The following is a 27,193-nucleotide window of genomic DNA, read 5'->3' as shown; positions in this document are numbered from 1 at the left end:
CTGCTTTACCCCAGGTCTGCCTCAGAGGTACTCAGAGCCCTGATAAATTTGTAACAGGGCAAAAATGTTCTGTAATTATTGAACATCTTTGAAAGACAATAAATACTCTTTTAGAGCGCAAAACAAACTCAATTCTCTGTAGGAATTTGACTAATTAGTGTGTGACTGTATTCATTTATCACTTTCAGGAGAATTAGAAGTTGAATCAATCCTAGTCACAGCTATGATTCGCACGTCTGGGGGGGGAGGGGGAGCACTCAGTCCATCCACTTTTAGGCTTCCATAGTCTGATGTGGCCATTAGCAGCGTTGCTGGGGGCAAGGGGGACCCGTCTGTAAATGTCCTGGCCTCCTCCTCTCCTCTTGTGCCTCAACACCGACGACAGCCACAGCCAGGAAAAACAGACACTGCCTTCAGCCTGGGGAGAGAGCTATGATATTCCTTTTTCAATTTCATGTTTTACTTAGTCTTGCATTCCCTAAGAGTATTTGTTTTTTCTAGGATGGTGTGTCTGTAACTTTTTCATGCAACATTAATCATATATACTGCATAGTGTGAAAAGATTTGCCTTTGTAAGATGTGTGAGTTCAGAGTGTGGGTGGGCCACGATTGAAAGTTGTGAAGTTCAGGTCGAATGCATTGTTAATTTCTCACAGTGCCTGTCCGTGGGTCATAAAGGGGTTTGGAATACATGCTCACCCAATCCTTGGACTCTCTGCAGAGGACACAGAGCAATCGTCAGGTTTGCCTAGAGTTGAGCGAGCCAACAGATTTACAGGGAGAGCTCAGCCAATGGTCTGGCTCAGATCTTAGAGCCTGTGCAGGAGCCAGCCCTGAAAATGTTTGCTGTGAAAATCACACAACAACAATAACATAAAATATGATATAGCTGCTTCACAATTAAAAAAAGTATATTTCCTTAACCTTTGAGGCTTTGACATTAGTAAATCACATTACAGTAGTGCACCAAGAAGTACTTATTAAACATGAACTATTAGAGCACTAGGAGGCAAGACAATTGCCATGTAAACACTGTAAGTGATCCAGATTTTTATAGAACAAAATTACAGACTATTACATCACCACAGTATTTTTTTGTACAACTGGTATTCTAAATCCACATAGTTGAAAGGCCTTTCATGCTCGATAATCAAGAAAAAAGAGTTGTGGTGAAATAAAATATTTGCCTAAGCTCACACAATTTAAGCAGGGATTTTGCAATATCCAGATTTTCTGAATTCACTCTGTACAAATTACCTAGTAAATGGGTATTTATTTTGTCTTTCCTTATCTTAAGACTTTGGGGGTTATTCCAACTTTGGAGGAGTGTTAATCCGTCCCAAAAGTGACGGTAAAGTGACGGATATACCACCAGCCGTATTACGAGTTCCATAGGATATAATGGACTCGTAATACAGCTGGTGGTAAATCCGTCACTTTTCCGTCACTTTTGGGACGGATTAACACCTCCTCCAAAGTTGGAATAACCCCCTTTATTTTTATCTCTTTATGCCTTTTCATGCAGTTTTTATATAGCGGGAACCTGACCCAAAAGTATTCAAGCTCTTTTCATTGCACAAGGTGACATTCATTGTTTATAGGCACAGGGAGATTAAGGGCCTCATTACAACTTTGGCGGTCTTTTCGCAAGACTGCCTCGGTGGCGGTTGCCGAAAGACTGCCATGTTGGCATTAATCCGACTGCCGTATTAAGAGTCAAACACTGAAGGCTGCCAAAAAACAGCCACAAATCTGACACCGCCAGGACACTGGATAGCGGGAAAGAAGCAGTTCCACCACCAGCATTGCCAGGCTCACAACCTTCCACCCACCACATTACGACTCACAAATCAGCACAGCATTTCTTCCATGGCGGAAAACCACTGGCGGTCTGAACAGCCGCACTCAAAAACACCACATTGGACCGTTCGAATACCCCACACCTGACACACCTACACACACAGCAGACACACCTACTCACTGCACTATATAGCACCCCCCACACAACCCACAATCCTTTGCGACAAAAACCACATACAGAGACAGCGAGGACCTACAGACTTATAACTTAGCACTTACACACCATAGGCACATATACACTTCACACTCAGCACAGCATACAGCTGCTCGATCAACACTATACACATATCACTACTGCACACAAAGACCACAACCAGCCAGTACACACAAGCAAACACCCCCACCCCATCAAGCACCCTACACTGCACACATAACACATAACACCCGCCACCAACCACAACACAACCACCATGTCCCATCGAAAGCACCCACGTTTCACAGATGAGTTGAGAGTCATGGTCGATGAAATCATCAGGGTAGAGCCACAACTTTTTGGAGCACAGGTACAGCAAACATCCATTGCCAGGAAAATGGAGTTATGGTACAGAATTGTCGACAGGCTAAACTCAGTGAGCAACCATCCATGCACAAGGGAGGACATCAGGAAGAGGTGGAATGACCTATGGGGGGGGAAGGTGCGTTACATGACATCACAACACCAAATTGCCGTGCTGAAGACTGGCGGTGGGCCCCCACCTCCTCCCCCCCAGAGTTCACATCATGGGAGGAGAAGGTCTTGGACATGCTACCTGTAATGTGAAGCATCACACAGGAATAGAACCCACCCACCGACCACAAGTTAGCAAGCCTGATCGACCACAACACCTATGGAGCAGCATGGTATATGTCACAATCCACTTTCCACAAACTGTGCTAGAAATGCTGTACCTGTCATTGCCATTGATGGGAATCATGTCAAGCCACTGCATGCTTCAGACAAAGAGACAACCATTCACACTTCCACCATGTAACCCTCTCTCATTCCATCCACAGGTACCCCTGCCAGACCCATCATGGAGAGCATACCTGAGACTGCTATCCCTCCTCAGGATAAAGGCCCCAGTGAGGACAATGCCGCTGGATATCTGGACAGTGATGACCTACCTGACCCATTTGGGACCCCTGGTCAGTCTACCACTCGCTTCCTCACCCTGCCCACATCAAACACCCCCCTTGAGGCACCAACATCACAGTCAAACCTTCGTCCCCAAATCTGTGTCCCAAGGACTGTACAATCAATAGTGTGTCCCATGGTACAGTGACCTGAGTCGACTCCTCACACCCAACACAATGAGGGTCCTGGTGAGACTGGGAGTGGGCACACCATGCCAGGGGCACAGGCATATGGGGGCATTGGGGTGTGGGAGGGAACCTGTGGGCAAGAGGACAGGGCACCCAAGGCAGTCACCTGACCATGAAGCCATCTCTCAAGTCCTGGGAGCATACCATTGATCAAAGGGCAGTATGGGCCAGATCATCAACATGTTGGGGGAAAACCAAAGGCTGCAGAGGGAATACCACCAGGAGATCATGCAGCAGTGGCAGGCCCACAATGCCACCATGGCTTCCATTGCAGGGGTGCTCATCTGCCTCCTCATCACTTTCCATGTCTGCATCACCAGCTACTGGTCCAGCTGCCTCCCCATCATCAGCTAGTAATGGTATCCGATGTCTCAAGGCTAGATTGTGGAGCATACAGCAGGTACTTATGATCTGGCATATCTTTTGGGGAGTGTAGAGGAGGGCACCTCCAGATTCGCCCAGGCACCTGAATCTGGCCTTCAGTAGGCCAAATGTCCTTTCAATTACACTCCTCGTCCTGCCGTTGGCCTCACTGAAATGGTGTTCCCCTGCCGTGGCATGGTATCTCACTAGTATCAACAGCCAGGGAAGGTTAGAATAGCCAGAGTCACCTGTGTGCACAGAGGTAGGACCTATTACAATACAGGTACAGCCACAGGATAGATAGTGATTACAGGTGCCATAACAGAAATACACACGTCAAAATGCATACATACCAATGAGCCAAGCCCTCTCCCTGTGTAGTCTTGCCATCATGTGGGGGACATTGCTGCCCCTCAGGATGTAGGAATCAGGCACAGATCCTGGAAATTTGGCAGTCACTAGGGAGATGTACTGGTCTGCCACACACACCACCTGAACATTGATGGAGTGGTAGTTTTTCCTGTTCGTATACACCTGTTAATTGGCACTGGGAAGGACCAAAGCAATATGGGTGCCATCTACAGCCTCTATCAAATGAGGGATGTGTCCCAAATCATAGAAGTCTGCCTTTGCATAGGCCAAATCCGCACATTGGGGGAATCTGATGTAGCTGCCCAGGTGTTTCAAGAAAGCACACAGTACATCCCTCAACACAAGACTAAACATGGGCTATGACATCCCTGCTGCCAAGCCCACTGTATTCTGAGCATGTGGCAATGACAGGACTTGTACTGTTGGAGGGATGGCATAGTGATTACGTATAGCAGGCAATAGATCTCGCTCCAACTGGGTACAGAGATCCATGATGGTCTGACGATTCAGATGATAGGTCATGATGATATGCCTGTCCTCCTGGGCAGCAAGGTCCACTAGCGGATGGTACACTGGTTCATGTCTCAATCTCCTCATGACAGGATAACTAGGATAGAGAGGAGAGAATGTACAATGTGGCATGCACTTCACACATGTTAGCTGAACATATCCTTATTGCACACACCTAACACTGTAGACATGCCTCGCACTGCTGATGCATACAATATTGGGCATGTTGAAGTGGCATGGACACCCTCCTTGCTGCACATTTCTGGCCCTGATCAATAGTTTGTGACACACATCACATGTGTAATGTGCCATATATAGAACACAGACGTATCCTGCACTGAGATGTATGTAGTCATGCTATATACCTATATGGTTACACCGCCTATGAGGTTCTGAGTATCTGGACCTGCACTCCATAAGACAACCGGCCATGTAACATCACTGTGTCATGCATGTCACATGTGTAAGCCTAACCATGATGACACAACATAGGCCTGCTCCGCATTCTGGACATCAAACATGTATGGCACACTCATTTTGCTGCAGGAAGACATGACATGTACATAAAATGGCAGCCACCTGTCCTGCATGCACTGGACTGATGGAAGTGCCCTAAGTCCGACGGCATATGTTGTCATGGAGGTATGCGGTTGCAACCGAGTGCAACTTCTCATTGGTTAACATTGCTGCCTATAGGGGACTGGGGCCAATGGTGATCACTGCTGGCAGTGATGGTCCGCCATTTTCTGCAGCCTTGCTCACTTGACTACTGACACTCTTGCAAGTAAGACCTCCACAACATGAGCTGCTGTGTACTGTCTCTGGGAGCCATCATGCCACAGCCTTCACACAAGAAGAGGTCGAAAAACTGGTGGAAGAGGTCCTACCTCTGTATGGACAGCTGTATATGGTACCAGAGGCGAAGGAGAGCCCAATGGCATTGTCATGTGTGATGGGGTGTGTGTGAGGGTGAACGGTGTAAGTGTAGCAGTCAGGGAATACATGCATGCAGGATGCATAGAGTTAGGTTGTGTGAATCGTGACAATGGGCATGTGTGAGCATTTGATGAGCCTGATGTTTATACTCCACTGCTGTTTTTATGGTGCCAGTCTACATGACTTTCTCCTTCTGTCTGTGTCACCCATGCAGGTAAATGCCCATCAGAAGAAGGGGATATGGCGTGCCATCGCCAAACAAGTGCGGACCCTGGGTGTCCATAGCCAGCGGAGCACCCATTGTCGCAAGTGGTGAGAGGACCTGAGACACTGGGCCTGGAACACTGCGAAGGCCTAGCTGGGGGTGTCCTTCCAATGAGGGCGGGGTGCCCGTCGGAGCCTGACCCCCCTAATGGCCCACATTTTGGTGGTGGCCTACCCTGGGGTGGATGGGCGTTTGAGGGCAGCACAGCACCCACAAAGGGGTGAGTACTGACTGTATCCCTGGACTTGCCAGGTCTTAAATGACACTGCAGGTACTGTGACATTGTTGTTAATGCTGCATGTTTCTCTGCAATTGGAAATGGGTAGTAGGCACCCTGGCAGAGTATCTGTTGTAGATGTGTGTCCATGCTTGACTGTCAGTGGATGTACATCTCCCATTTCCATACCTCTCCATGTCTGTAATGTGGAGATGCACTAATGACATAGACAAATGCCTGACTACATCCTGGCCATGCAATGGATGTGAGTGTTTGGATCACCAGAAGCATTGTTCATTAACAGTTCCATCTATCTGCAGTAGTGGCCCAGAGGTGTCAGTCCATTCCCATATGTGTAGCCTACCTGTGTATTTGCTACTGTGTGACTCTTATTTTATCACCAGTACTATATACATCATGTACTGTAGCTGGTATTGACAGATTGTGGGGCTGGTATTACAGTTCTACCACATGAATGGCCTTCATGGAACAGGAGTATTGGCCCGATAGCTAACTAGACATACTAAGGTGGTCTGCTGACTATAGGGTAGGTGTAGGTAGCCAACCTGGGATACTGATACATGTGAATTTTATGAGGCCTGATTGCACAGATAATGCATTCCTAGGAGCCATACTTGTGGGGATGTGGCCTTTAAATATATGGGATGGTATAAGAGGTGGCAAGAGCCCTGGGAGATCCCTAATTTGACACCATGGTCTGTATATGGCATGTATGACAAAGCCCTAGCAATTCCTATGCTGCAATGTTGGATAAATGCCTACATCATGTCATAATGGCAATCTGTGGGCACATCTGATGGCCTATGACTATTACAACTTGATGTGGGTAATAGGTAGTGGCAGCTTAGGAGTGGTTTTGGCATAGCATGACACATGGCGTGTAGGTGTGATTCACATTTTGTATGCAGTCCCCTCAGGCTGTCTTATGTGTAGTGGTATGTATAATTGGTGTACAGCCAGTGGTGTTTGCCCATGTGTGCATCGTGGATGCAAATATTTCCTCTCTGAGATATGTGTTGTCTGGGCTCAGTGACAGGTTTTGCCATTATTGGAATGGTGTGTGTAAGGCTGGAGTTGTCATGGTGTGTAGTACAACTGGTGTACCTGCATGTGTGGTGGCATTGGTAGTGGTCCATGATGTGATATGTGTGTTTCAGAGGCACATCTGTAATGACACTGCAGTCAGTGGATGTGTCATATGTGGTACATGGCCCATTGTAGATGCACTTAGCAGTATGCTGAGTAGTGATGTATGCGTTGGGTGTCAGCTGCTCTGCCTATGTGATAGGGCCTGACTGATCACATGGCTATTCCACAGACTCACATAGTACACATCAGATGTCAAATGTTTGGGTGTCTGACTTGTATTGGCTACATCTGATTTGTTCTCCATAATGGCTTCACTGTACTGAGTGGCCAGCCATGTAATATGACAGATAGGTGCTGTGTGGTCTGTGAGTGGAGTTGTCTTCCCAGCAATAGACATATTGAAGAGGACATGGACTTATCAGGTGTTGTTACTGTAGAGGTCTGAAGTGTTGTGTTCAGTCAGCTGTACATCCAATGGGTGGAAGGGGTTTGGAGAGGTAAGATGTGCATTCAGGTATACTCTTGATACATCATCCAGGGCATGCCATGCCAGCTAAACTGGCTTTGGTAGGCATCATGGGGATGACTCTAGAAGTGCAGTCCTATTTCGGTATTGATTTAGGTGTGAGGGTTGGCATACAGGAGTGGGTAACAGTGACATGTAATGACATGATGTAGGTAATGTGTATTGGCAAATGCAATTGCCTAGCCATGATATGTATTGTCACAGATGAACATGTTTAACTGTGTCTACAGGAGGTATATGTTGACATTTTCACCCCTATCTTTCTCTTTCTTCCCCCTCTCTCTCTTTTTGTGCATCAGCATCGTCTGGTGAAGGAGAAGTGGCACAGGCGAGTGGCAAAGCAGCAGCCCACGGGTCCCAGGGACCCGGAACCAGCGATGCTGAGGGACCCAGTGGGATGGAGGGTGAGGGGAGTGCCTTGGGGGAGACTGGATCTACCACCTCTTCCTCAGAATTCTCTTCTAGTGGACACTCCCTGGTGGTGGCGGACCCATCTGGGTCCACCCCAGCACCATCTTTGTCCATCACTCCCCTTGCTACCACCGCCCTCCCTGTAGCTCCCCACCCAGTTGCCCGTGCCCACTCATCCAGGAGGGTGGGTGTCTCCTTTGCCACAGGCACCTCTGCCACTGCCCCAGTCAGCCCTAGTTCCCTCAGTGAGGAGGCTATTTACCTCCTGAGGTCCATCTCTCTGGGTCAGTCCACCTTCATGAATGCCATCCAGGGACTGGCAGCTCAAGTACAACAGAGCAATGCATTCCTGGAGGGCATTCACGGTGCCATGGGTGGCCTAAAGAGATCCTTTCAGGCTATGGCCTCAACTCGGATGGCAGCCCGTGTCCCTTTGTCTCCTGTCCACCCTCCACCTACCTCTTCCCAATCTCAAACCCCTTTCCCCATACCCATCCCAAACACACGTACACACAGGCATGCATCTACCTCAACTGACAAGAGTAACTCAGACAAACAAAAGCACTAGAAGACCCACCACCAGAATGCACACAAGTAACATCCACCTGCAGACACTCAACATTCACTCTCTGCACTGATTCCCCGCAAACCCCTCCTTCACAGACACTACACCAGTCACACCTGCAACCATCACACCATCATTAACGGATCCAGCCATCAGTCCTATCTTACCGACAGTCAGCACAATAGCAGACCTGAAGACATCCACCCCAGTCACCACATCTACAGCCACCACTACCACTGACACCCCCACATGCAGCACATGTACCTTAACTGCAGACACCACCCCAACAGACAGTCACCCATCCATCATGGCATCTCCCAGCACCTCCTCCCCCGCTCCTCCCAACTCATCTAAACACCTGCACTCACCCACCCAACAGACACCCAGCACCCACAAGCATTCCACGCACGCACTTGTACCCAAGTCATCCACAAAGACACATCTTACAACCACTCCCTCTCCCTCCACTCCCAAACTCTTTTGCCATGACCATCCCTGTGTGTCAAAGAAACATTTCCTCACAGAGTTTTCCCTGTTCCCTATCCATCTCCCACCCCGTGATACACCCAAGCGCTCTGTGTCCCTCCCCAAATCTAGTCCTTTCCTGGCCCCCTGGTAGTGCCCATGCCCTTCTACCTGCCAAGATGTTTACCTCTCCCAAGCGCAGGCCCAAGGATCCCCCTCCCAAACCCAAACCCAGGCCTAAGGACCCCCCTCCTAAACCCAGGCCCAAGGACACCCCTCAAGCCCAACCCCACCTCCACCCTCCCTTACACTGAGGTGTCTGCATGTCCCCTTGATGCCCCTACCCTGTGGAGGTCACTTTGGAGTCAGGAGTCAAGTAGGGGCACAGTGAAGTGCCATTTGTGCCTTTGGCAGCATGTACATTGGACTGGCCAATGGTCTTGTGAATATAAATAGTTATTTTTTTCTTTAAAATTTGACCTTCTGAATACATCTGGCCCAACCTGGTGTTGGATTTGATGACAACATACTTGTCTTGCCGTTCTTTCTGCATGGCTGTTAAGTGTTTATGGGCTTTGGTTTGTGTGTGTGTGTGTGTGACATGTGTGTGTCTGTGTTGATTGCGCTAGCTGTTGTGCCTGAGTTGAATGTGTTTGTTTGGCCCTGCCATTAGTCCCGCTGTCATTGCTGTATATTGTGTGTAGAATGTCTTTGTGTTTGGCACATGAATGTGTGTAGCTAAATTGTGTATTTTTTGTCTTGCCATGTGTTATGGTGGTGTTGTGTGCCCTTTTATGGTTGTTGTGTGTGCATCCATGTGTGTGGTGATGGCTGTGTCATATGCGTTGTGTGTTGTGTGGGCATGGTGTGATATATGGAACATTGTATGGCAGTGTGGTAGTGTCAATTGGTTGTGTGGTGTTGTTACATGTTGTTGTCAGCATGTGTTGTCATGTGTCAGTGTGAAGTGACATTGTTTGCTGAAGCATTTGTTAAGTTGCGGTTGTGATGTCATTCTGTGACCCGGTGGTGTTGTGTATGATTGTGTTAGAATGTGGTGGTGATGTGTGTGTGCGGATTGGTGTGTGTATGGCACGTGTTGTTGGCCCTGGTGTGTGTAGTTTGGGTGTGCTAGTATGTGTGTAGTATGTTATGTAGGTGTGTGTGTGTGTGTTCACATGGGTATGTGGTTACATGAGTGTGTGGCCATCACAAGCCGTCCCGACTGCATGTGTTGTGTGTGCATGTGTACTAATGCCTTTCCCTCCGGGGTGTGCTAGGTGGGTGTATTTAGGGTTGTTGTCTTCGTCGTTGTTGCTGGTTCTGAAGTCGTTGTGCGAGCAGGAGCAGTGGGAGGACTTTGAGTTCAAGGTTCAATGGCGGCTTTGGACGAGTATGGCTTCCTAAAGGTGAGTGTCTCCTTTTATTCTGTGGGTTTCCCCCAGGGCTTTGGTGGCAGCGCAACCACGGCGAAAACCTTGGTGGTGTGCAGCCTTGTGATGTGTCTGGCAGAAACATGGCCCCAGACGGTCTGAAGGTGCCCACTTCTGTCTGCCGCGGCCTGACCCCACTGGCAGTACTGGTGGTAGTTTGGCTGTGTTCTGTTGGGAACACCAACATGGTCATAATTTGGCAGTCTTCGCTGCCGGGCCATCGGCGATATGACTGCCACCACCAAACTCGTAATGACCCCCTAAGTGATGTGCTAAAAAACACAGTGGGTTGAGCCAGCGCCGAGACTCAAACCTGGGTGGCAGCTCTGTCTGTAACAATACATCTTTGGTAGAGGGATGCAGGCAGGCACATGAAAGCTAAGCTCATTATGAGCTCAAGATTCCAACAGGACCTCGAGCTGAGCTAGAAGCAGGTTTCAGGCTTGAGCCTAGCTTGAAGTTTCAGTGACTCGCCCACCTCTGGGCTTGCCAAATATAATTGAATGAAAGTGTGGGAAGGAGGTACAGAACTGTCAAAATATTGAGAGAGCGAACGTTAAAGAAAATGCAGTGCTTACAGGTGAGTCGGTTCATTGTGGGCGGAGATGGTGAAGTGAAGGAGAAGCAAGGAGGTATGTGCAGGAAAGAGTGAAAAGAAGGTGCTGAAATGAGGTGTGAAATGCAAATTGTGTTTCAAAAAGAAATGAGGGGAAAAAAGGGTCACGTATTTTTCAAAGAGAATGCAGAAGATAGTGGTGTGAAGAGGAAAACTGAAGTGATTGGGACATTTTGAAGACTACAGCCCGTTCTACATTGCAAAGTTGAATTCACAGTTTGCTTAAAAATGAAAATTACTTTGCATAAATATATATGTAAATGATATACATACACAGATGCACACAGTGTTAACCATCATTCATTGTATTTGTAGCTCCTTGTGTGCCGTCCCCTCCCAAACTAGTATCTAGTGTAGGCCTGCGTGGAACTTGCAAAGCTTAACTCCACGGAATTCCGTGAAGTTGCAAAAAAATTCAGCGGATGGGCACGTTGCACCGCTCATGATATGATTTAGCACCAGGAGTTCATTGACACCATGTGGCCAGAGGGCACAGCTTCTGGAGTTAATTTTGCTGCCGCTAGAGTAAGGCCCAGGTCAAAGAGGGCCTAGCGTAATTCCAATGCCACATTCACGTAATTTCTTTTTTACGCATATGTGGCACTGGAAACCCAAAAATGCTGCACCACATTTTCAAAGTGGCACAATGCATGCATTGCACCACTTGGTAACCCCTTGAGCCACATTATGCCTGCGCCAGGCATAATGTATGCAAGGGAGGGATTCCCCCGTTAGGTGGGCCGAAAAAATGGTGCAAAGAAATCTAAAAGATTGCTTTGTCTCATTTCTTCCAGGATTTTTAACATCTGTTCAAAGAATGCGTTAAAAGGAGGCTCCCATTGGTTTTAAGGGGCCTCTGGGTGCTTTTCCTGATTAGTTCTAAAAATGTTTACGCTAGTCCTGCAAAGCATCGAACCAGCGTAAAAAAATATGACTCTAGTTCCCTAACTACCTCCGTGGTGCGCCGTATTTCAAATACAGTGCACACATGGTGGCATTAGGGGGGCGTTAAGGGGTGCAAGAAAAGTGGTGCTGCACTAGGTGTAGTGCCACTTTTCATAAATCTCCCTCTAATTTTTCTAATCGAGCAGCAACTTTATGACTGCAAATGGTTACAACCTCCCATGACTGCCCATGTTGGAGAAATCTCGCCAAGCGACCTCCGAGCAACTGAAAATTGAGCTAGGAGATGCCAAAACTCGCTTGTTCTCACCAACTTGTCATTTGTGAGCTGAGAATGGGAAAAAACTCCACCATGCAGTGGTTGGCGGAATTGTGCCGAAACTCTGCGTATTGCAGAGTGGCCAAAACTCTGCCACCTCCACCCACGGAGTGGAATATATTGCCCACCCCTAATCTAGAGACGCAACTGGTGGCCATTTTTCAGGGTAGTTTTAGATCACATCATGGGAATATTCTGAATCTTTACCTCCAACAATTGACGTTAAAAAGCAGGTGTTCCTTACTGAGCAGAGCATTGACATACATGCAGCTCATTTTTATGTTGCATAAATTATTCTTTCATTCGGCGCTAAATTGATGCAGAGCATGATGAAAAAAATGTGTAATTGTGGGGAAGTTTAAGATTGTGCTACACTCATTCAAAGGCCATCTCCTACTTAAGAATGTCCTGCTCCCACGAATGCATTGGCCCTCCCCCGCGCTCCCGGCGGAGGGTAACAGCTGTGTAGTGTGCAAAACATCCGGGCTCCTGCACGCTATACTTTGCACAGTTGGAGATCCACTTTCTCCCTAGGCCGCATGGTGACATTGCTGACTGAAATCTGTATTTAGCCTTTAAATCTACCTTATAAATGTAGCTTGAAATCTGCAGGTCTAAAAATAATAGGAGAAAACTGTCATTTTTTTGCTCTTAGAGGCATTCAGGACACCCATATTTCGGCATGGTATTGACAAGAACGGCTTCAGCTTGGGCTTCAGAAAAAATCTTCGACAGGTGTTCGGCGATGAAAAGAAATACTGGTTGTTGCCGGTTTTCACAAGGTAAGTATCAAGTAAAACATATTTAAGAGCCTTGCAACTAGAGATTGAACGTAGATTGTCTTATATAAGTTTCGGTGATGGACGACTTTGACTTCGTGGACGAGTACCCATCACTGTTATTTTCCTGCTCCTGGGTTACCGATCTCCGTGATCCGGTAATTCGAGGGACTGGAAATACCAGGAATTATGACTTTTTTTGTGAATGCCACGAGATGAAAGAATTCTCCCCGCTGTATATTTCCCCCTTAGTGTTTCATACACAGATTTCATCTGCTGGAACCGTGGGAAAGACCACAACTCAAAGCTCCAGTGGGCCTAGTCAAATATGTTCCCAATCTCAACGAAATTACAGGCCACTCATAATTATGGACTTTATAGGGGTTCGCATAGAAGTATTGCAGTTTCGTTGCATATCTAGATCAGCGGACAATTTGCTGACTGTCCGAAACGGGAAATTGCCCTTCACTTTATTCTAAACAGGAAAATTATTTAAACTCTGAAGAAACCACATCCAAACTTGGGGTTGTTTCCTTCTCACTCCTGCCTTTAACAACTTTAGAGTTTCTTGCTTTTCCAGGGTAGCACTCAACATGCTAAAGGTTTGTGAATACACAGGAAGAGGTAAGAGCGCTTGTGTTGAATAGCTGGCGAGTTTCTTACCGTGATTTTCACCCCCTCTGCAGGAGAGGTTTTGCAGGAGCTGGACGAACTAATTTAATATTTCAACTCATGTCCTAGAATGTATCGGGGAAGTGCAAATGGTTCACTGGGCTTATGTACTAGTCTAACTTCAGCCCTGGAATACTTTGCGGAAAGATGGAAATTCGCCAAATATTGTAAAACAAGGTTGAAATTTAGCTGAGGCTGATGTTCTTGCTTTAATGGCAAGAGTTTAATTTGTGGTTTCAGTGGGGTCCCACCAGCAATTATTTTTTCACATGAGACCCTCACCCAGAGCAAAAGAGAGTAATGACACAAAAGGAAAATGGAGGAGAAGAAAAAACAGTGACAAAGAAAGGAAGCACAGAGGAAAAGAACGTAAAAGAGTGAAATAAAGGGGCGGGTTGTGTCTGATGGTGGATGAAAGAAGCATGCATTAAGAATCTACAACCCTGGTTCATCACCCCCCTCATTTAATAGCGCTTGTCATGGGCATCAGAGTAAAACGCTGGGCCCAGCACTTATTATTTTACAAATCAAGCACTCTATTAGGGCACAGCTGAAGACGAAGATCTAGAAATACCATTAAGCTCATTATGCATGGCCAGCCCCTCCTGCCCCATAGAACGACTTGCCCCGTTCTACCCCTAGACTGAGGACCTGGTGCAGAGATACCAAATTGTGAGAATCCTCAATTTCGAACAGTATCTCGACAGCAAAAACTGGTGATTACAAGCTTTTTCCCCTGAAGGGGAAATGACCACAAGGACAGGGGGATATGGGGGTCCTTTTGCGTGTAGTTCTTCAAGGGAGAAAACTGCTGACATATTTCAACAGCTCCAAGGAGGCCAAAAAGGTGAGCAGGTGGACTGGTGGGTGTTGAGGTGGTAGTTGGGGGGGGGGGGGGGGGGGGGAGGAGGGTCAAGGCAGAATTCTGCATGTCCCAGGAGCTTTGTTTTTTAAACCTTGTGCTGCGATAGGGGTCGGATGGCGGATGAGCTCTGACACTTCCCACCACCCCTGTAGCTCCTTACAGGGCCCGGAATCTCCAGGCCTGGGATTATCAGGTTCATAGTTTGCGGACCCGATAACACCAGGTCAAGAAAGACTTTGAATTGCAACTGGTTCAATTTCACTCAGAGTTACCACTCTTGGCTAAATTCTACTACTGGCAATCAGGGTCTTCGCAATAAGGACAATACACCGTGATAGTGGATTGCTCTCAGAAAGTCCTTTTGGTGTCTCTTTTCCATTTAGGAGTGTAAATAGTTTGTAAACCGACCCGCTTGCATTTGAAGGAAAGGTTGTTTTCCAGTGAAAGTGGGATCTGCGAGCAGGTTTCTTAGCATGGTAATGCAACTATGTTAAAGTCATGTTTTGGTGGGCTGCGGACTGATTAAGCAAGAACATCACAAATCAAAGACCTAGAGGGGCCATAGGAGTAGAACAGTTGAGTGGAGGAATGAAAATGCGTTTACTCGAGTGATGTGAGGTCAAACTGCCCACGAGCGTGTTCTAATGATATTTTTCTCATTTTGTTTTCAGTCTAGGGGACGGGTGCTCCTTTCCAACTTGTCTTGTAAACCAAGATCCTGAACAGCCATCCACGCCGGGGGGAAATAACCCAGCAGCCAAAATGTAATTACACTGTCATTTCCGATTAATGCACATAGCGCTAAGGGAGATGGGAGCATAGGCCTGGGCTTCTGTGCAAATGCATTTAGCCTGTGTTAACTCGAGTCGCCGGTTTTGCATCTGGTTGTCGTAATTTGCTTTTAAACAACGGTAGGTACACTCATTTTTAGCTTATTAATATATTGGCTTGTTCTTCTGACCTGTTTTCTTTTCCTGAATCATAAGCGCTGAGTCAAATCGGACTTTAAAAATCCATACATCTGTCGCAAGACTGATATAAAAACTCGTGAATAATCCGCTTATCTATTACAAAGTTGTATGCATTTTTAAAACAATTAGAAGCGGCCTATAGGCAAACTGTGTTTTTTTTAAACAACTTTTAGCAGTACTGTAATAGTCATACCCAGTTAATACTAAACGCAATTCCAAAACTACATATAGAAACCTACCTGGAGAGACCTTCGCCTGTTTTATCATTTGTATGTGGCGATCTCTGCACCCATAGGTCTGAGTTTTAGTCGTAAGTGTAGGAGGTATATTTGGAGTGGCTGGAAAATGTGAGGGATTTTGGGAGCGATATGGAGGGGCTTGGGAAGGGACATGCAAAAGCAAAACACACTCTTCCAAAGAGTAAGCCCTTTGCTATTCACAAACTGCAATTCTAAAGTAACAACAGCCAAAAAGAACTCACAAGAAGTAGTAAATGGACTCCAGGAGTAAGACCAACACCACACATGGCCACTGACAGGTACCAAACACACTCACATAGAAAATAATGAAAGTAATTTATTGAAATAGCACCCTGCATAAATTATGCTAAATAAATAAAACATATTCATCTTCCAAAATATATAAATTGTATTTAGTTGAAAAACATATTTAATTAATAAATAGTTATTCAATTATTAAAATGAAGTTATTTAATAATAACATTTTAATACGGTTTAACACTTAAAGTGTTATTATTTCAAAGTAATTGTATACATAATTGTTAATAAACTTTCACAGCTATTAAATCAAAAAATAATATTGGGAAATCTTTTTATTTTATTTTTAGGGACATTATTTAATTAAATGTATTTAAAGTAATTATTTAATATACATTCAAGTTAATGTGCTGCAACATTTCATTTAATTATCCTACATTTAAAATAAATATATAAAATTACTTCACATTGGTGTTTTATACTAATATACATATTTTTTTAATTTTAAGTTTAATAAAATGTAATACATCTACAATATTTTACCATATCGAATTCTCCTCACGTCAGCGACCTCCGCATACTTGTGAAAAGTTCTCACTAGTCATTTACACTCATAAATCCTAGTCTAGGCGGCTACACCAGGAGACTGCTGTTATATGGAGACATATGAGTAACTTTATGCTCAGAAATAGAGAATAGTAAAAAAGTGTAACGTTACTGCTAGGTACAGTAGTAGATTTACATATGAATAGATTTACACCACTAGATTTACAGATGTGAATACTCTACCTAGAGTAGTATGAAATACAGTATTTACACATAACTGAAATACTTCTAGTTTATCTGTTTTGTACCAGTACATTAGATTAAAGATATAACGTTGATAACCAGATAATAGTGTGCAGGTAAGATTTAAATTCTACCTCCACACTATTTAAATTGTAGGGAACCAGGTATGTTTTGGAAGGAAAGGAGGACTGGAAACAGGTGCACTAAAGCATTTTCCAATTGTAAAAGCAGTACAGGCCAAAAGGGAAACATTTGCACTTGCAAAATGCTTACGTGCAACACACACTCAACTAATTACTTACTATATGGACATTCAACATCAATATGGGGTGTTTAGTGATTTGCATCAGTAGAAAAAATAGTGTACTTCGTTGTGGGAGTCTTTTGTTTGGATTGCATTGAATAGGAGGGAGCACAAGTATCTCATTTGGTTCTTTGAACTAATATATTTTAACAAGTTCCTTGTGTGATGAGACGACCTGGCAACAATTCAGTAAGCTCATTTAAGAGGCACACTGTCTCTAATAGGATGTTTGCTTCAAACATATTTTCCATTGCCACACATAGAATTATGAATGTTGGGGTTAACAACACACCCCTGCAATTTGCCCCTAGTATACTGTATGTAAGCATGTCAAACCTGCCACAGTTTAACTGGAAAAATTGTGCAGGTTAATCACCGGAACATTGTTTTTTTAGTGTGTTTAACAAGACTGGACTGGCATTTTATTCCACCAGGCATTTTCCAGGTGAGCTGGAGCAATTGGAGGCCGGGTTTGAAGGCCCAATGCTGCTGCTGGCACCTCTGTATATTTCCCCAGCCCTGTTAAATGAATTGCAGCAGGCACAGGTGGATCAAGTGAGAGAGTCAAAGAGAGGGATGAAAAGAACATGAGAGAACAGAGAGAAAAAGAGAGAGGAGGAGAGGAGGGGAGCAGGACTAGCTTGAGCACCCTTCGCCAGGGATGCTTTTGGTTCCCCAGTCTGGTCCTGCCATAAGAAAATAATGATTGACTATGATTATCACAGCCAATAAATTCCAAACACTTTGGATTATCACTTGGGATAATTATCACATCCGATAATGGCCAGCTTGTATAGAGAAAAAAACGTGAGTCCATCTCCTCATGAGCAGTGCATAGAAGAAGACTGTCACCAATAGAATACCGGTAATAACCTAAGTTGGTGAAACTCAATGTTCAGTCAAGGTCTCTGTTTTTTGTAATGCACATGAGCTAGACTCCTTTTCAACACAATGGCCTGTAGAGTTGTACTCGTGTAACTCCAGCACTGGGAAATTGGACGCAGAATTTATAAGCAGTATAGTAGTCTGCCATGTTGTACAATGCATCCTGGGAAAAATATATGAAACATTACATGTTTTTAAGGATTCAGTATCGCTACCTTATACATGGAAATAGAAAGGAATATTATTGCAGAGTTGTGTGACCTTATTAAGCCACTTCACTCATGTGTTTGTTTTCCACAGAGTTTTGCTAGCCATCTTTGAAAAGCTTCACAGCCTATGAAATACTAACAATAATTAAAGAGCTGTCCTTGGGCCTCTTTACGAAACTTAAACCTGAAATTATTGCTATATCAGAAACCACATTGGCTGCCTGTGGTCTTTTGAGTCTGATTAAGGAACAGACTTAGGTGGTCATTCCGACCTAGGCGGGCGGCGGTTGCCGCCCGCCCGTCGGAAGCCGCGTGAATACCGCCCCGCGGTCAATAGACCGCGAGGGGTATTCTGACTTTCCCGCTGGGCCGGCGGGCGATCTGATTCAGATCGCCCGCCGGCCCAGCGGGAAAGCGCCTTCCACAAGGAAGCCGGCTCGGAATCGAGCCGGCGGAGTGGAAGGCGTGCGACGGGTGCAGCAGCACCCGTCGCGCTTTTCAGTGTCTGCATCGCAGACACTGAAAAGCCTAGTTGGGCCCTGTTAGGGGGCCCCTGCAGTGCCCATGCCATGGGCATGGGCACTGCAGGGGCCCCCAGGGGCCCCAAGACGCCCGTTCCCGCCGGCCAGGTTCTGGCGGTAAGAACCGCCAGAGCCAGGCCGGCGGGAAGGGGGTCGGAATCCCCATGGCGGCGCAGCATGCTGCGCCGCCATGGAGGATTCCCCAGGGCAGCGGGAAACTGGCGGGAGACCGCCAGTTTTCCCTGTCTGACCGCGGCGTTAGCGCCGCGGTCAGAATGCCCTTAGGGGCACCGTCGGCCTGTCGGCGGTGCTCCCGTGCCCGTTGGCCCTGGCGGATTGTATCCGCCAGGGTCAGAATGAGGGCCTTAATGTCCTATATAATAAGTTACTTGAAATGTACTAAGCACAGCAGATCCACTAATGGTCTGAAAGGTTCTGCCTTCTGTCCTTTGAGTATATCTACAAGTATGCCGAAATATATTGCATCCGCACCAATAATTTCTGTATGGTGGAAGTAGGTTTGGAGAGTAGTGGTTGGTCTGTTTATCTGTTAGGTTCTTTCCATATTATTCTAAAACCGCTTTCATCAATTAGTAAATTAGTAAATTACAAAAAAAAGTTTGATTGAGAGGGTGATTGAATCTGTATTAAAATGCCACCAATTACTTTTTGTCAGTCTACTGCTTGTGTTGCAATCAGTACGTAATTTGTGTAAAGACATTTTAAGGCATGCACAAAGTGGGCAATTGCTCAGGATCCCCACCTTCTTAAACTGTTTCTCTCCCAGGCTTACCTATTTCTTTTGCTATAGCTGAACCTCTCTTCTCTGCCTAGCTCTACCTCTGTTTCTCCTTGCGCACGGTCATCTTAAGGATATGTGGGGACCTTAGAAAGACATGTTTGAACTGTTTTGTGTGAAAACCGTTTACCAAACTTTGTTTAGCTTCATGTGGGCTGCAATTAGCATAAAAGTGTGTAGTCAAATTCAAAGTTTTTATGAACAGGGGGCCCCAAAATATTTCTTGCCTGGGGCCCCAAAAATCCTTAAGACGACACTGAGTTTGTGTTGTTGGTTGTTGGTGGATGCCACCAGCATTTATTTTTCTAGAACAGAACTCTTTTGTATGGATTTTAGCCATTAGCAACCACAGCTTTCATTTTGCAAGGCCAGCATATCTAAATTCCCTTGTTCTGTCTGTGTGTTCTGATCAGATCTTACTGCATCTTTGCCAATGGTGGTGTACAGATGTGCGGTTTACATTGCTAGAAATGAAAAAAGATTTACTTGGTGAACATCCATAAATTGGGGGTCAGTGGCAGCAGAAAGAGGGTAGAGTTAAGTGGTGCTTAGTAATGAAAGACAGCGTCCGACTTCATATATATATATATATATATATATATAAATGTGTGTGTGTGTGTGTATATATATATATATATACATATATATATATATATATATATATATATATTATTTTTTTTAACCAAGAGAAACGCTTCACTCCCGGTAGTTCTTTTAAGCAAACTTCATTTATTTCAGCAAGCTTCATGTAATGACATACCCCATTATCCTTAGTCTTCCCTTTATCCACATGGAGGCATTCTTGGAATTGTGGCACAACATATAACATCTGTGGGAGGCATTATATGAAATTTATAACCAGCATGTTATATTTTGCACTCCAGTTGGTAAATTTCTCCAACTCCCATATAGCCAAAATAGTTCTCTCACTACATTCCCAGTTATTGTTTGTTTTCCGAAAACATATTAAAAGTTGTTCAGCTCACACAATGGCGCAATTGTACATATATATATAATTTAAACTCTTCCACCAATTGGCAACAAGAAAAAGTGTGACAGTAAATCTGTTCTGGCTTGAATGGTCACAAAGAGGCTGCATTTTAAAATATCTTATCAGGCTAAGGCACATACTATAGAGATATATGTATATGTGCCCAGCAATTTCCAGGAGATAATATTGATGGTAAATGTCTCTGGCAATTAATGCACTTGCAGAAGACATTTCTGTTTTCCCTAGTCACAGTTTTGACTCATAACGTAGCGTAGATCACAGATTTGTATTTTATGTGTATAGCTCAAGGCGTTATGGTTTTTGTCACAGGGAACTTTTTTGTTACATTCAGTTCATAAGTTGCAATTCTTCTAATATAGCCCAACATCAAGGAACTGCCTACAAATTGCAAGATGAGTTTAGAGCCTTATTGGGTTTAGAACCGTAGGGACAGATTTAAGAGCCCTTAGCGCCACCATAGCGTCATTTTGTTTACCCTATGCAGCGCTAAAGTGGCATTTTCCCTGCACCATATTTACAAAGTGGTGCAATGCATGCATTGCGCCACTTTGTAAACCCTTGAGCCACATTATTCCTGCACTGGACATAATGTATGCAAGGGGGGTGTTCCCCCGTTAGGGGGGTCAAAAAATGACACAAGGAAATCTAAGAGATTTCCTTGTGCCATTTTTTTCAGTACTTTCAACGCCTCCCAGAGCAGGCGTTAAAAGGGGCATTCATTATTTCTAATGGGCCCCTATGTACTCTCCAGAAGTAGTGCCAACATTTTGGCGCTACTCCTGCAGAGTACATCAATAGCATCCAAAAAATTATGCTATTGCCCCCTACCCTGCGTCATGGTGTGCCGTATTTTAAATACGGCACACACATGGTGGCTGTAGGGGGGTGCTAAGGGGCGCAAGGAAAGTGGCGCTGTACTAGGTCCCCTATTGTTTTGTTGTCAATCTTTGCTTCATATTTTTTTTTGTTTGGTTCTTTGGGTAGTAATAACATCTTATTAGTATAGAAAACCCCAATCAATGCATTCAATTGTAAATTCTCATTTTGTGTTTCTCCAGATCATGCACTCTTAACATATAATATCTAACAGTATAGATGATATGGACCACCTATGCCTTGTAACCCTTATTATCTTATGTAGCACCTCCTGAACACTAATTCAGTCACATATTTGTATGATTTATTGTCTGTCTATAATGTGTGTGCTGTAAAGCGCTCTGAAACAGACCATTGGGATGAGAAGTGCTATAAAATAAATTAAATTAAAATAAATTAGTAAGTGCTAATTAACTATGTATTAGCGTAATTGGGCATACATTCCGATACAGCTGTCATTCTACAGTGCATGCATATCTCTTACATTCAGGGGTTGACTAAAGTCAAAAACCTGCCTCCAGATCATAGTTTCTCTTAGCTACTTGTGAAGTGACAACAAGCTATGTACCCTTCTTTCCCTTAATTGCATTGGCATATAGGTGTTAGGCTCCAGATAACTCCCAACCAGGTTGATACTCAGCAAAAGGGGGGCTGATAGCTCTTTAAATGGGGCCTTTGTATTGAGCACAACTGGAACTGAAAATAAGAAAGGCCCCTCAGCGTCTGCAGGTTGATGTTTCCCATCGGAAAGCTGACAACTTGGGGGCGCAGTTAAATGTGTCACTGTGCCACCAAATTACAAAGGGAGAAGTTCAGCATATTTCTCTGGGGCCAGCCTAGATCTGACTCAATATCAGCTACCAGATTCGACACATTTTGCAATAGATGAAGCAACCAGTCAGACCCTAGCCTCGGAAGCTGTGACCCGAGTTGCTTCAGCCTATTATTATTCACTTTCTTGCTCTGGAGTGTCAAGATCTCGTGTGAGAGAGAGGGGCTACCCACTCATTGGCTTGCAGGCCTCTCGTCTTGCAGTTTGTCGATGGCTGACTGGGCCTGGCACATGTTCTTCTTAAAAAGGCAGCACAACATTCATAGCTTGGTGAGAGCAACTGTCCTGCTCCGCTAACCACAGGCATTTGCGCTGCTTGCATATTCGCTCTCCATCTTCCTAGACCAGTGGGACAGAAAAGGCTGCAAATCTTTCTAATAGTAAATTAAGCAGCTGCATATATCTGTGCAACCCTTAAGAGTGAGAGCCACGTGGACTTACCTTAATTATATGAACCCTTTGCCTCAAATCTCAGTGGAGTATTTCATTCTATGAAAATGAGAGAGGTGATCCAAGAATGCGTGCTCCTACTAACATGCCTAGGTGGAGCGCTAGTGAGCAGGGGTCTTTCAGTAACATATTTTTTTCCACACACTGTTATGAGGTGTTTATATTTTTCCACCACCAAGTGCACATTTTTACACAGGGCAATATGCAAAGCAGTACTATGCAAAACTCACTAAACTGTACCACAAAAGTGTAATTATGTTTATATGTTCAATAATTTCTTTTAATGTCGCAACATATACAGATCTGGAAAGCATTGTCAGCTCTGGCCAATATTAGGGGAATGTTTTCTACTTTAATTGAAATCAATTAAATTGTTTCATGTCAGGATTATTTATGTTAAAACGACATGCAAAATAGTCATGTGCTAGCCATTTGGGAATAAAGGCTCTTGTGTCACATAAAAGTCTGTTTACATCACCTCATATGCCCTTTCTCTCACTGTTAGAGTGCTCTTATGGCTCTCTAAGGACAGACATCTAACATATCTCACACATGGTTTATTTTAACAGGCCTTTAAGTTACTAAACGATTAAATGAAATAATATAAAGAGAATGGTTTCGCATTATGCACACCGAAGACACCCCTAAGACGGGAGTTTTCCTCTTTCTGGCATGGTCACCAGATTCTATTCCCTTCTGTTTTGCCACAACTTAGCTAGGCATTGGAGGGCAGGCAGTTTGTAACCTTACTACGCGTGAAGTGCTTGCCATCAGCACCACGCTGCTACTGCCTCTCCCAGGACAGTTTGTGATTAATTATAAGGCCTACTTGACATATCAGGTAATGAAGCAATGTAAATAGTGCCCCTCTGTGCTCTGTACTGTAAGACATAAGTAGGATAAGGCAGAGCAGCCCCCCACACTCAGTTCTACAAGGTTGATGGTTAATAATGGTGATCATAGGTGCTCTGTGCATTGGTTTGGGAGATAGACCAGAATGTTCATGTTGGGCGTGTAGTGTGGTGGAAGAATGGACGTGGTGTCTAGATAGAGATATAGCTGTCCCCATTTCCTATGCCTTGAGGATGAGATAGAGCAAGCCCTGATTTTACAGCCAACATTAACAAGCATGCTGGTACTGTCATTTTTTAGGGTCGAGCCTGTGAGTGCATGCATAAGACTCTGTTGTGTACAGTAAAGGGCCCAGAGCCCACCTGACCCCTACCATTTGTTGGCTTGCATGGCACTCTTCTTTACAGCCTTGTAATTTGTCACCACAGGCCAAGCATCACATCCGTTCATCTGTGCGGAGTAGGAACCAAGCACTGATTAATTCAACTTAATCAGTGCCAGTTCGCTGCTCCTGATATGATTGACGTGCTATTTTGTTCTTTGTAACTTCTAGTGCCCTGCAGAAGGCATGTGACTGTCAAAAACGTCCCCAGCAGTACAAATACAATTGCAAGGTTTTATTTTTAATAATTAACTTTCTTTTGGTTAGCCACGTCGTCTTTTCTCACTTTGCCCTCATGTTTACTTTTGTTTTTTGCTTGTGGGCGCTGTTCTAAAAAAATGACGATTAGCTTGTTCTAAATATTGCAAAGCAACATTGTTTCTTTATTGTGTGTAATTTCTGAAATGATGCTTTAACACATAATCTTGCAGTACACCCCAATCCACCCCACTCCAATCCACCTCACTGCAATCCAATCCACCCACCCAATCCACCCTAATAGAATCTTCTCCACTCCAATCTGCTCTACTCCAATCCAAAACATTCTGTCCCACTCCAATCCATTTCAATCTGCTCCACTCCATTCTGCCACACTTTAATCTAAAACAATCTGCCCCACTCCAACCTGCCCCACTCCAATCCCAAACAACCCTCTCCAATCTGAAACAATTCGCCCCACTCCACCCCAATTCACACCACTACAATCCACAACAATCCACCCCACTACAATCCTGTCCACTCAACACCAATCCAGCCCACACCAATCCAATCCACCCCAATCCAGCCCAGTTTAATCTACCCCACTCCAATCCAGTACACCATGCCCCATTCCAATCCAACCCTCTCCAATCCACTCCAGTCTAATTATCCCCACTCCTGTCCAATTCACCCCACTCCAGTCTGATCCATCCCACCCATTGGCCTGAGGAATTGCTTTTGGCTCCAGGAATAACCACCTGGAGGTTTTTTAAATAATTATAACGCTTTAGGATCGCCCTGTAACTCCGCTTTGCGACTCCTTCATTCATCTGCAAAGAAAGTCATGTTAACAAGTATCTCTACAAACATGCTTATTCGCTTCTTCCTAATGCATCCAGCCCTGGTTTGCCACAGTTGTGGGGTGGGTGGGAGGGATCTCAGCGCAGCGTTTGTACAAAGAGGCCCCAGCCCCGGGAGGTCACCCCTTTTGAGACCTCCTGGCCTCACTCCTCCCTTCTGACACCTCGGGCCCATAAACAACGGGGGTGGACCACCCTCTCAAGGTATGGTGGCCACTGCTGACCATCCGCCTTCCTAGCAGGGGAGCGACGCTAAGTAGCTGTCCCCCCTATTGTCGCACTATTTGCGACGTGGCCAGCTGCATAGCGCTGCTACCCCTAGCCCTTTAGGGTGTGCGCACTGGTGGTCACAACAACACAATGCATGCAACATAATAATAAGACACCTGGGACACCAATTGTGTGTATAATATGTCACAAATTTATTGATTACACAGGTTGGGTTAGCTTACGGGCGATCCCGGTGTCGGAGATGAGTTCTTTAAAGCTGGCCGACACCTATCCTGAGAAAGCTAGAGCTGTTCCGTCTGGTGTTCTTTGCACCAGCGTACTTAGATTCTTACAGCTCTTTTTTTTTTTTATCGTGGTTTACCACTCTCCTGCTTTCTTTATTTGTCCTGCTCCTGACAAGTCAGAGCGAGACCCAGGCCAGTCTCCACAGTTGCTCAGGATTCCAACTGTCCCTTGCGGGATTAAGGAGCGCTGTTGCGTCATCCCAGGCCCCGCCGTAAAGGCTCCCAGCGGCCTGAGGAATTGCTTTTGGCTCCAGGAATAACCATCTGGAGTTTTTTTTTATCATTTTAACGCTTTAGGATCGTCCTGTAACTCCGCCAAGCCTCGGAAATGGCATCTCGCGATTACCGAGGCCCCCCCACCTGTGCTCATCCCATACCCTACGTACATCCTGCTTTTTCTAGCGCATCCCTAACATTTAGTAAGAAAATATCTGAGCCTGCGTCAGACAAATGTACCCCGTCTGGCGCAAAATTACCGCTCAGGTGTCCACTCAGCAGGGTATGTCTGATGAAGCCAAAACCCCGCTGCTTCGCAATTTTTTGCAGGAATCTGTTGATTCTGCGCCTGGACATTTCAATGGCAGCCGCTGACCTGGCTCCTTGCCACACCCCTGCGGGATAATCTCAGCCCAAATTATCTCGCCGTCTTCCATCAGGGTGGCGAGCCTGGCGATGCCCTGTCTCATGGCCTGTAACAGTGGGCCCCTCCCACAAGTAGGTAAATCGTTACCACCCAAGTGGATCAAAAGAGTGTCGGGCCTAAACCCTCTCTTCCCCACCAGCTGGCCAACTCTAGGTTCCAGCATGGCCCATCTCATTCCCGGGCATCCCATCCAAGAGAGTTTGATGTTACTGAAACCGAGGTTCCAGCCTCTTTCCTTGTCCCGCTGATCTGCTCTGGCCACTATGGCATGGCCCATCACTGATACCGTCTTAGCCCCTAGATGAACGAGAAGGTAACCATTACCATACACTTTATTGCCATTTGTGACTGCCATATACACACTTATGGCTACATCGTTACAATACAGTCATTACATTTGCCCCAAAGCAACGCACTCCTCCCATCTAGGACCATTGGCAGCCTCCTGCCCTCATTGCACTAACGCACTGTCCTTGTGGGGGGGGGGGTCCCGATGACCACCCTTACCCGTCTCATGACCGAATGTACAGTTTGTATCTGTCCGACTGCCACCTCCCAATCCACTTAATTGCCCCTGCATGCAGCCCCTCCTCAAATGTCGTAGAGGCAGCACCGATTCTAAAGGAATGGGTTGACCATTTGCGCCCCTGCTACCCTGCCTCTGCGATTGCCCACTTCAAGACTCTCCTGTATTGAAACTGTGTAAGTGGTTGCCCGTCTTGGTGAAGTAATAAGTATCCCGTTTGTGCGGGGCGGCATGCTGTGTACCTCCTGAGCAGTTCCACAGGGCAACACTTGGGGTTCCCTAGACCTCTCAAACGCACCGCCACACCCTTGCCTTTCTGGTCGGTTTTGGAGCACCGCACTGTTAGTTCAACCATGTCCTGCCCAATTTTTAGGTCGCCCCACCTAAGCGCCCTGTAGGATGTGTCGCCCTTCGCTTTCGCCACTAACTCTGAAGACCTGAATGCCCCGAAAAAGGCTAGGGAAAAGGTGACAGCGAATAACAGCTCCTCATACTGTGTGTTACAGATAACTGTGAGTGCCCCCATCAGCCCCCTCAGCATGTCTAGATCGATGGGTGCCGTCTGGTCGGGTGGTTTTACTTC

General features: G+C 45.5%; 1 protein-coding gene across 5 annotated transcripts in view; it reads left to right on the top strand.

Annotated features, from left to right (window-relative positions):
* Window positions 1–27,193, top strand: part of ZDHHC2 (zinc finger DHHC-type palmitoyltransferase 2) — a 735,003-nt gene that overhangs the window by 573,885 nt on the left and 133,925 nt on the right. For all 5 annotated transcript variants that reach the window (XM_069200622.1, XM_069200616.1, XM_069200600.1 and 2 more), the window contains exons 9-10: window positions 12,829–12,955; window positions 15,161–15,253. In XM_069200622.1, the coding sequence (XP_069056723.1) occupies window positions 12,829–12,955; window positions 15,161–15,253 (220 nt within the window). The remainder of the gene's footprint in view (window positions 1–12,828; window positions 12,956–15,160; window positions 15,254–27,193) is intronic.

This window comes from Pleurodeles waltl, chromosome 1_2, assembly GCF_031143425.1.
Source record: "Pleurodeles waltl isolate 20211129_DDA chromosome 1_2, aPleWal1.hap1.20221129, whole genome shotgun sequence".
NCBI classification, from domain to species: domain Eukaryota; kingdom Metazoa; phylum Chordata; class Amphibia; order Caudata; family Salamandridae; genus Pleurodeles; species Pleurodeles waltl.
Note: the sequence above shows the minus strand (reverse complement) of the source record. Positions and strands in the feature narration are given on the sequence as shown.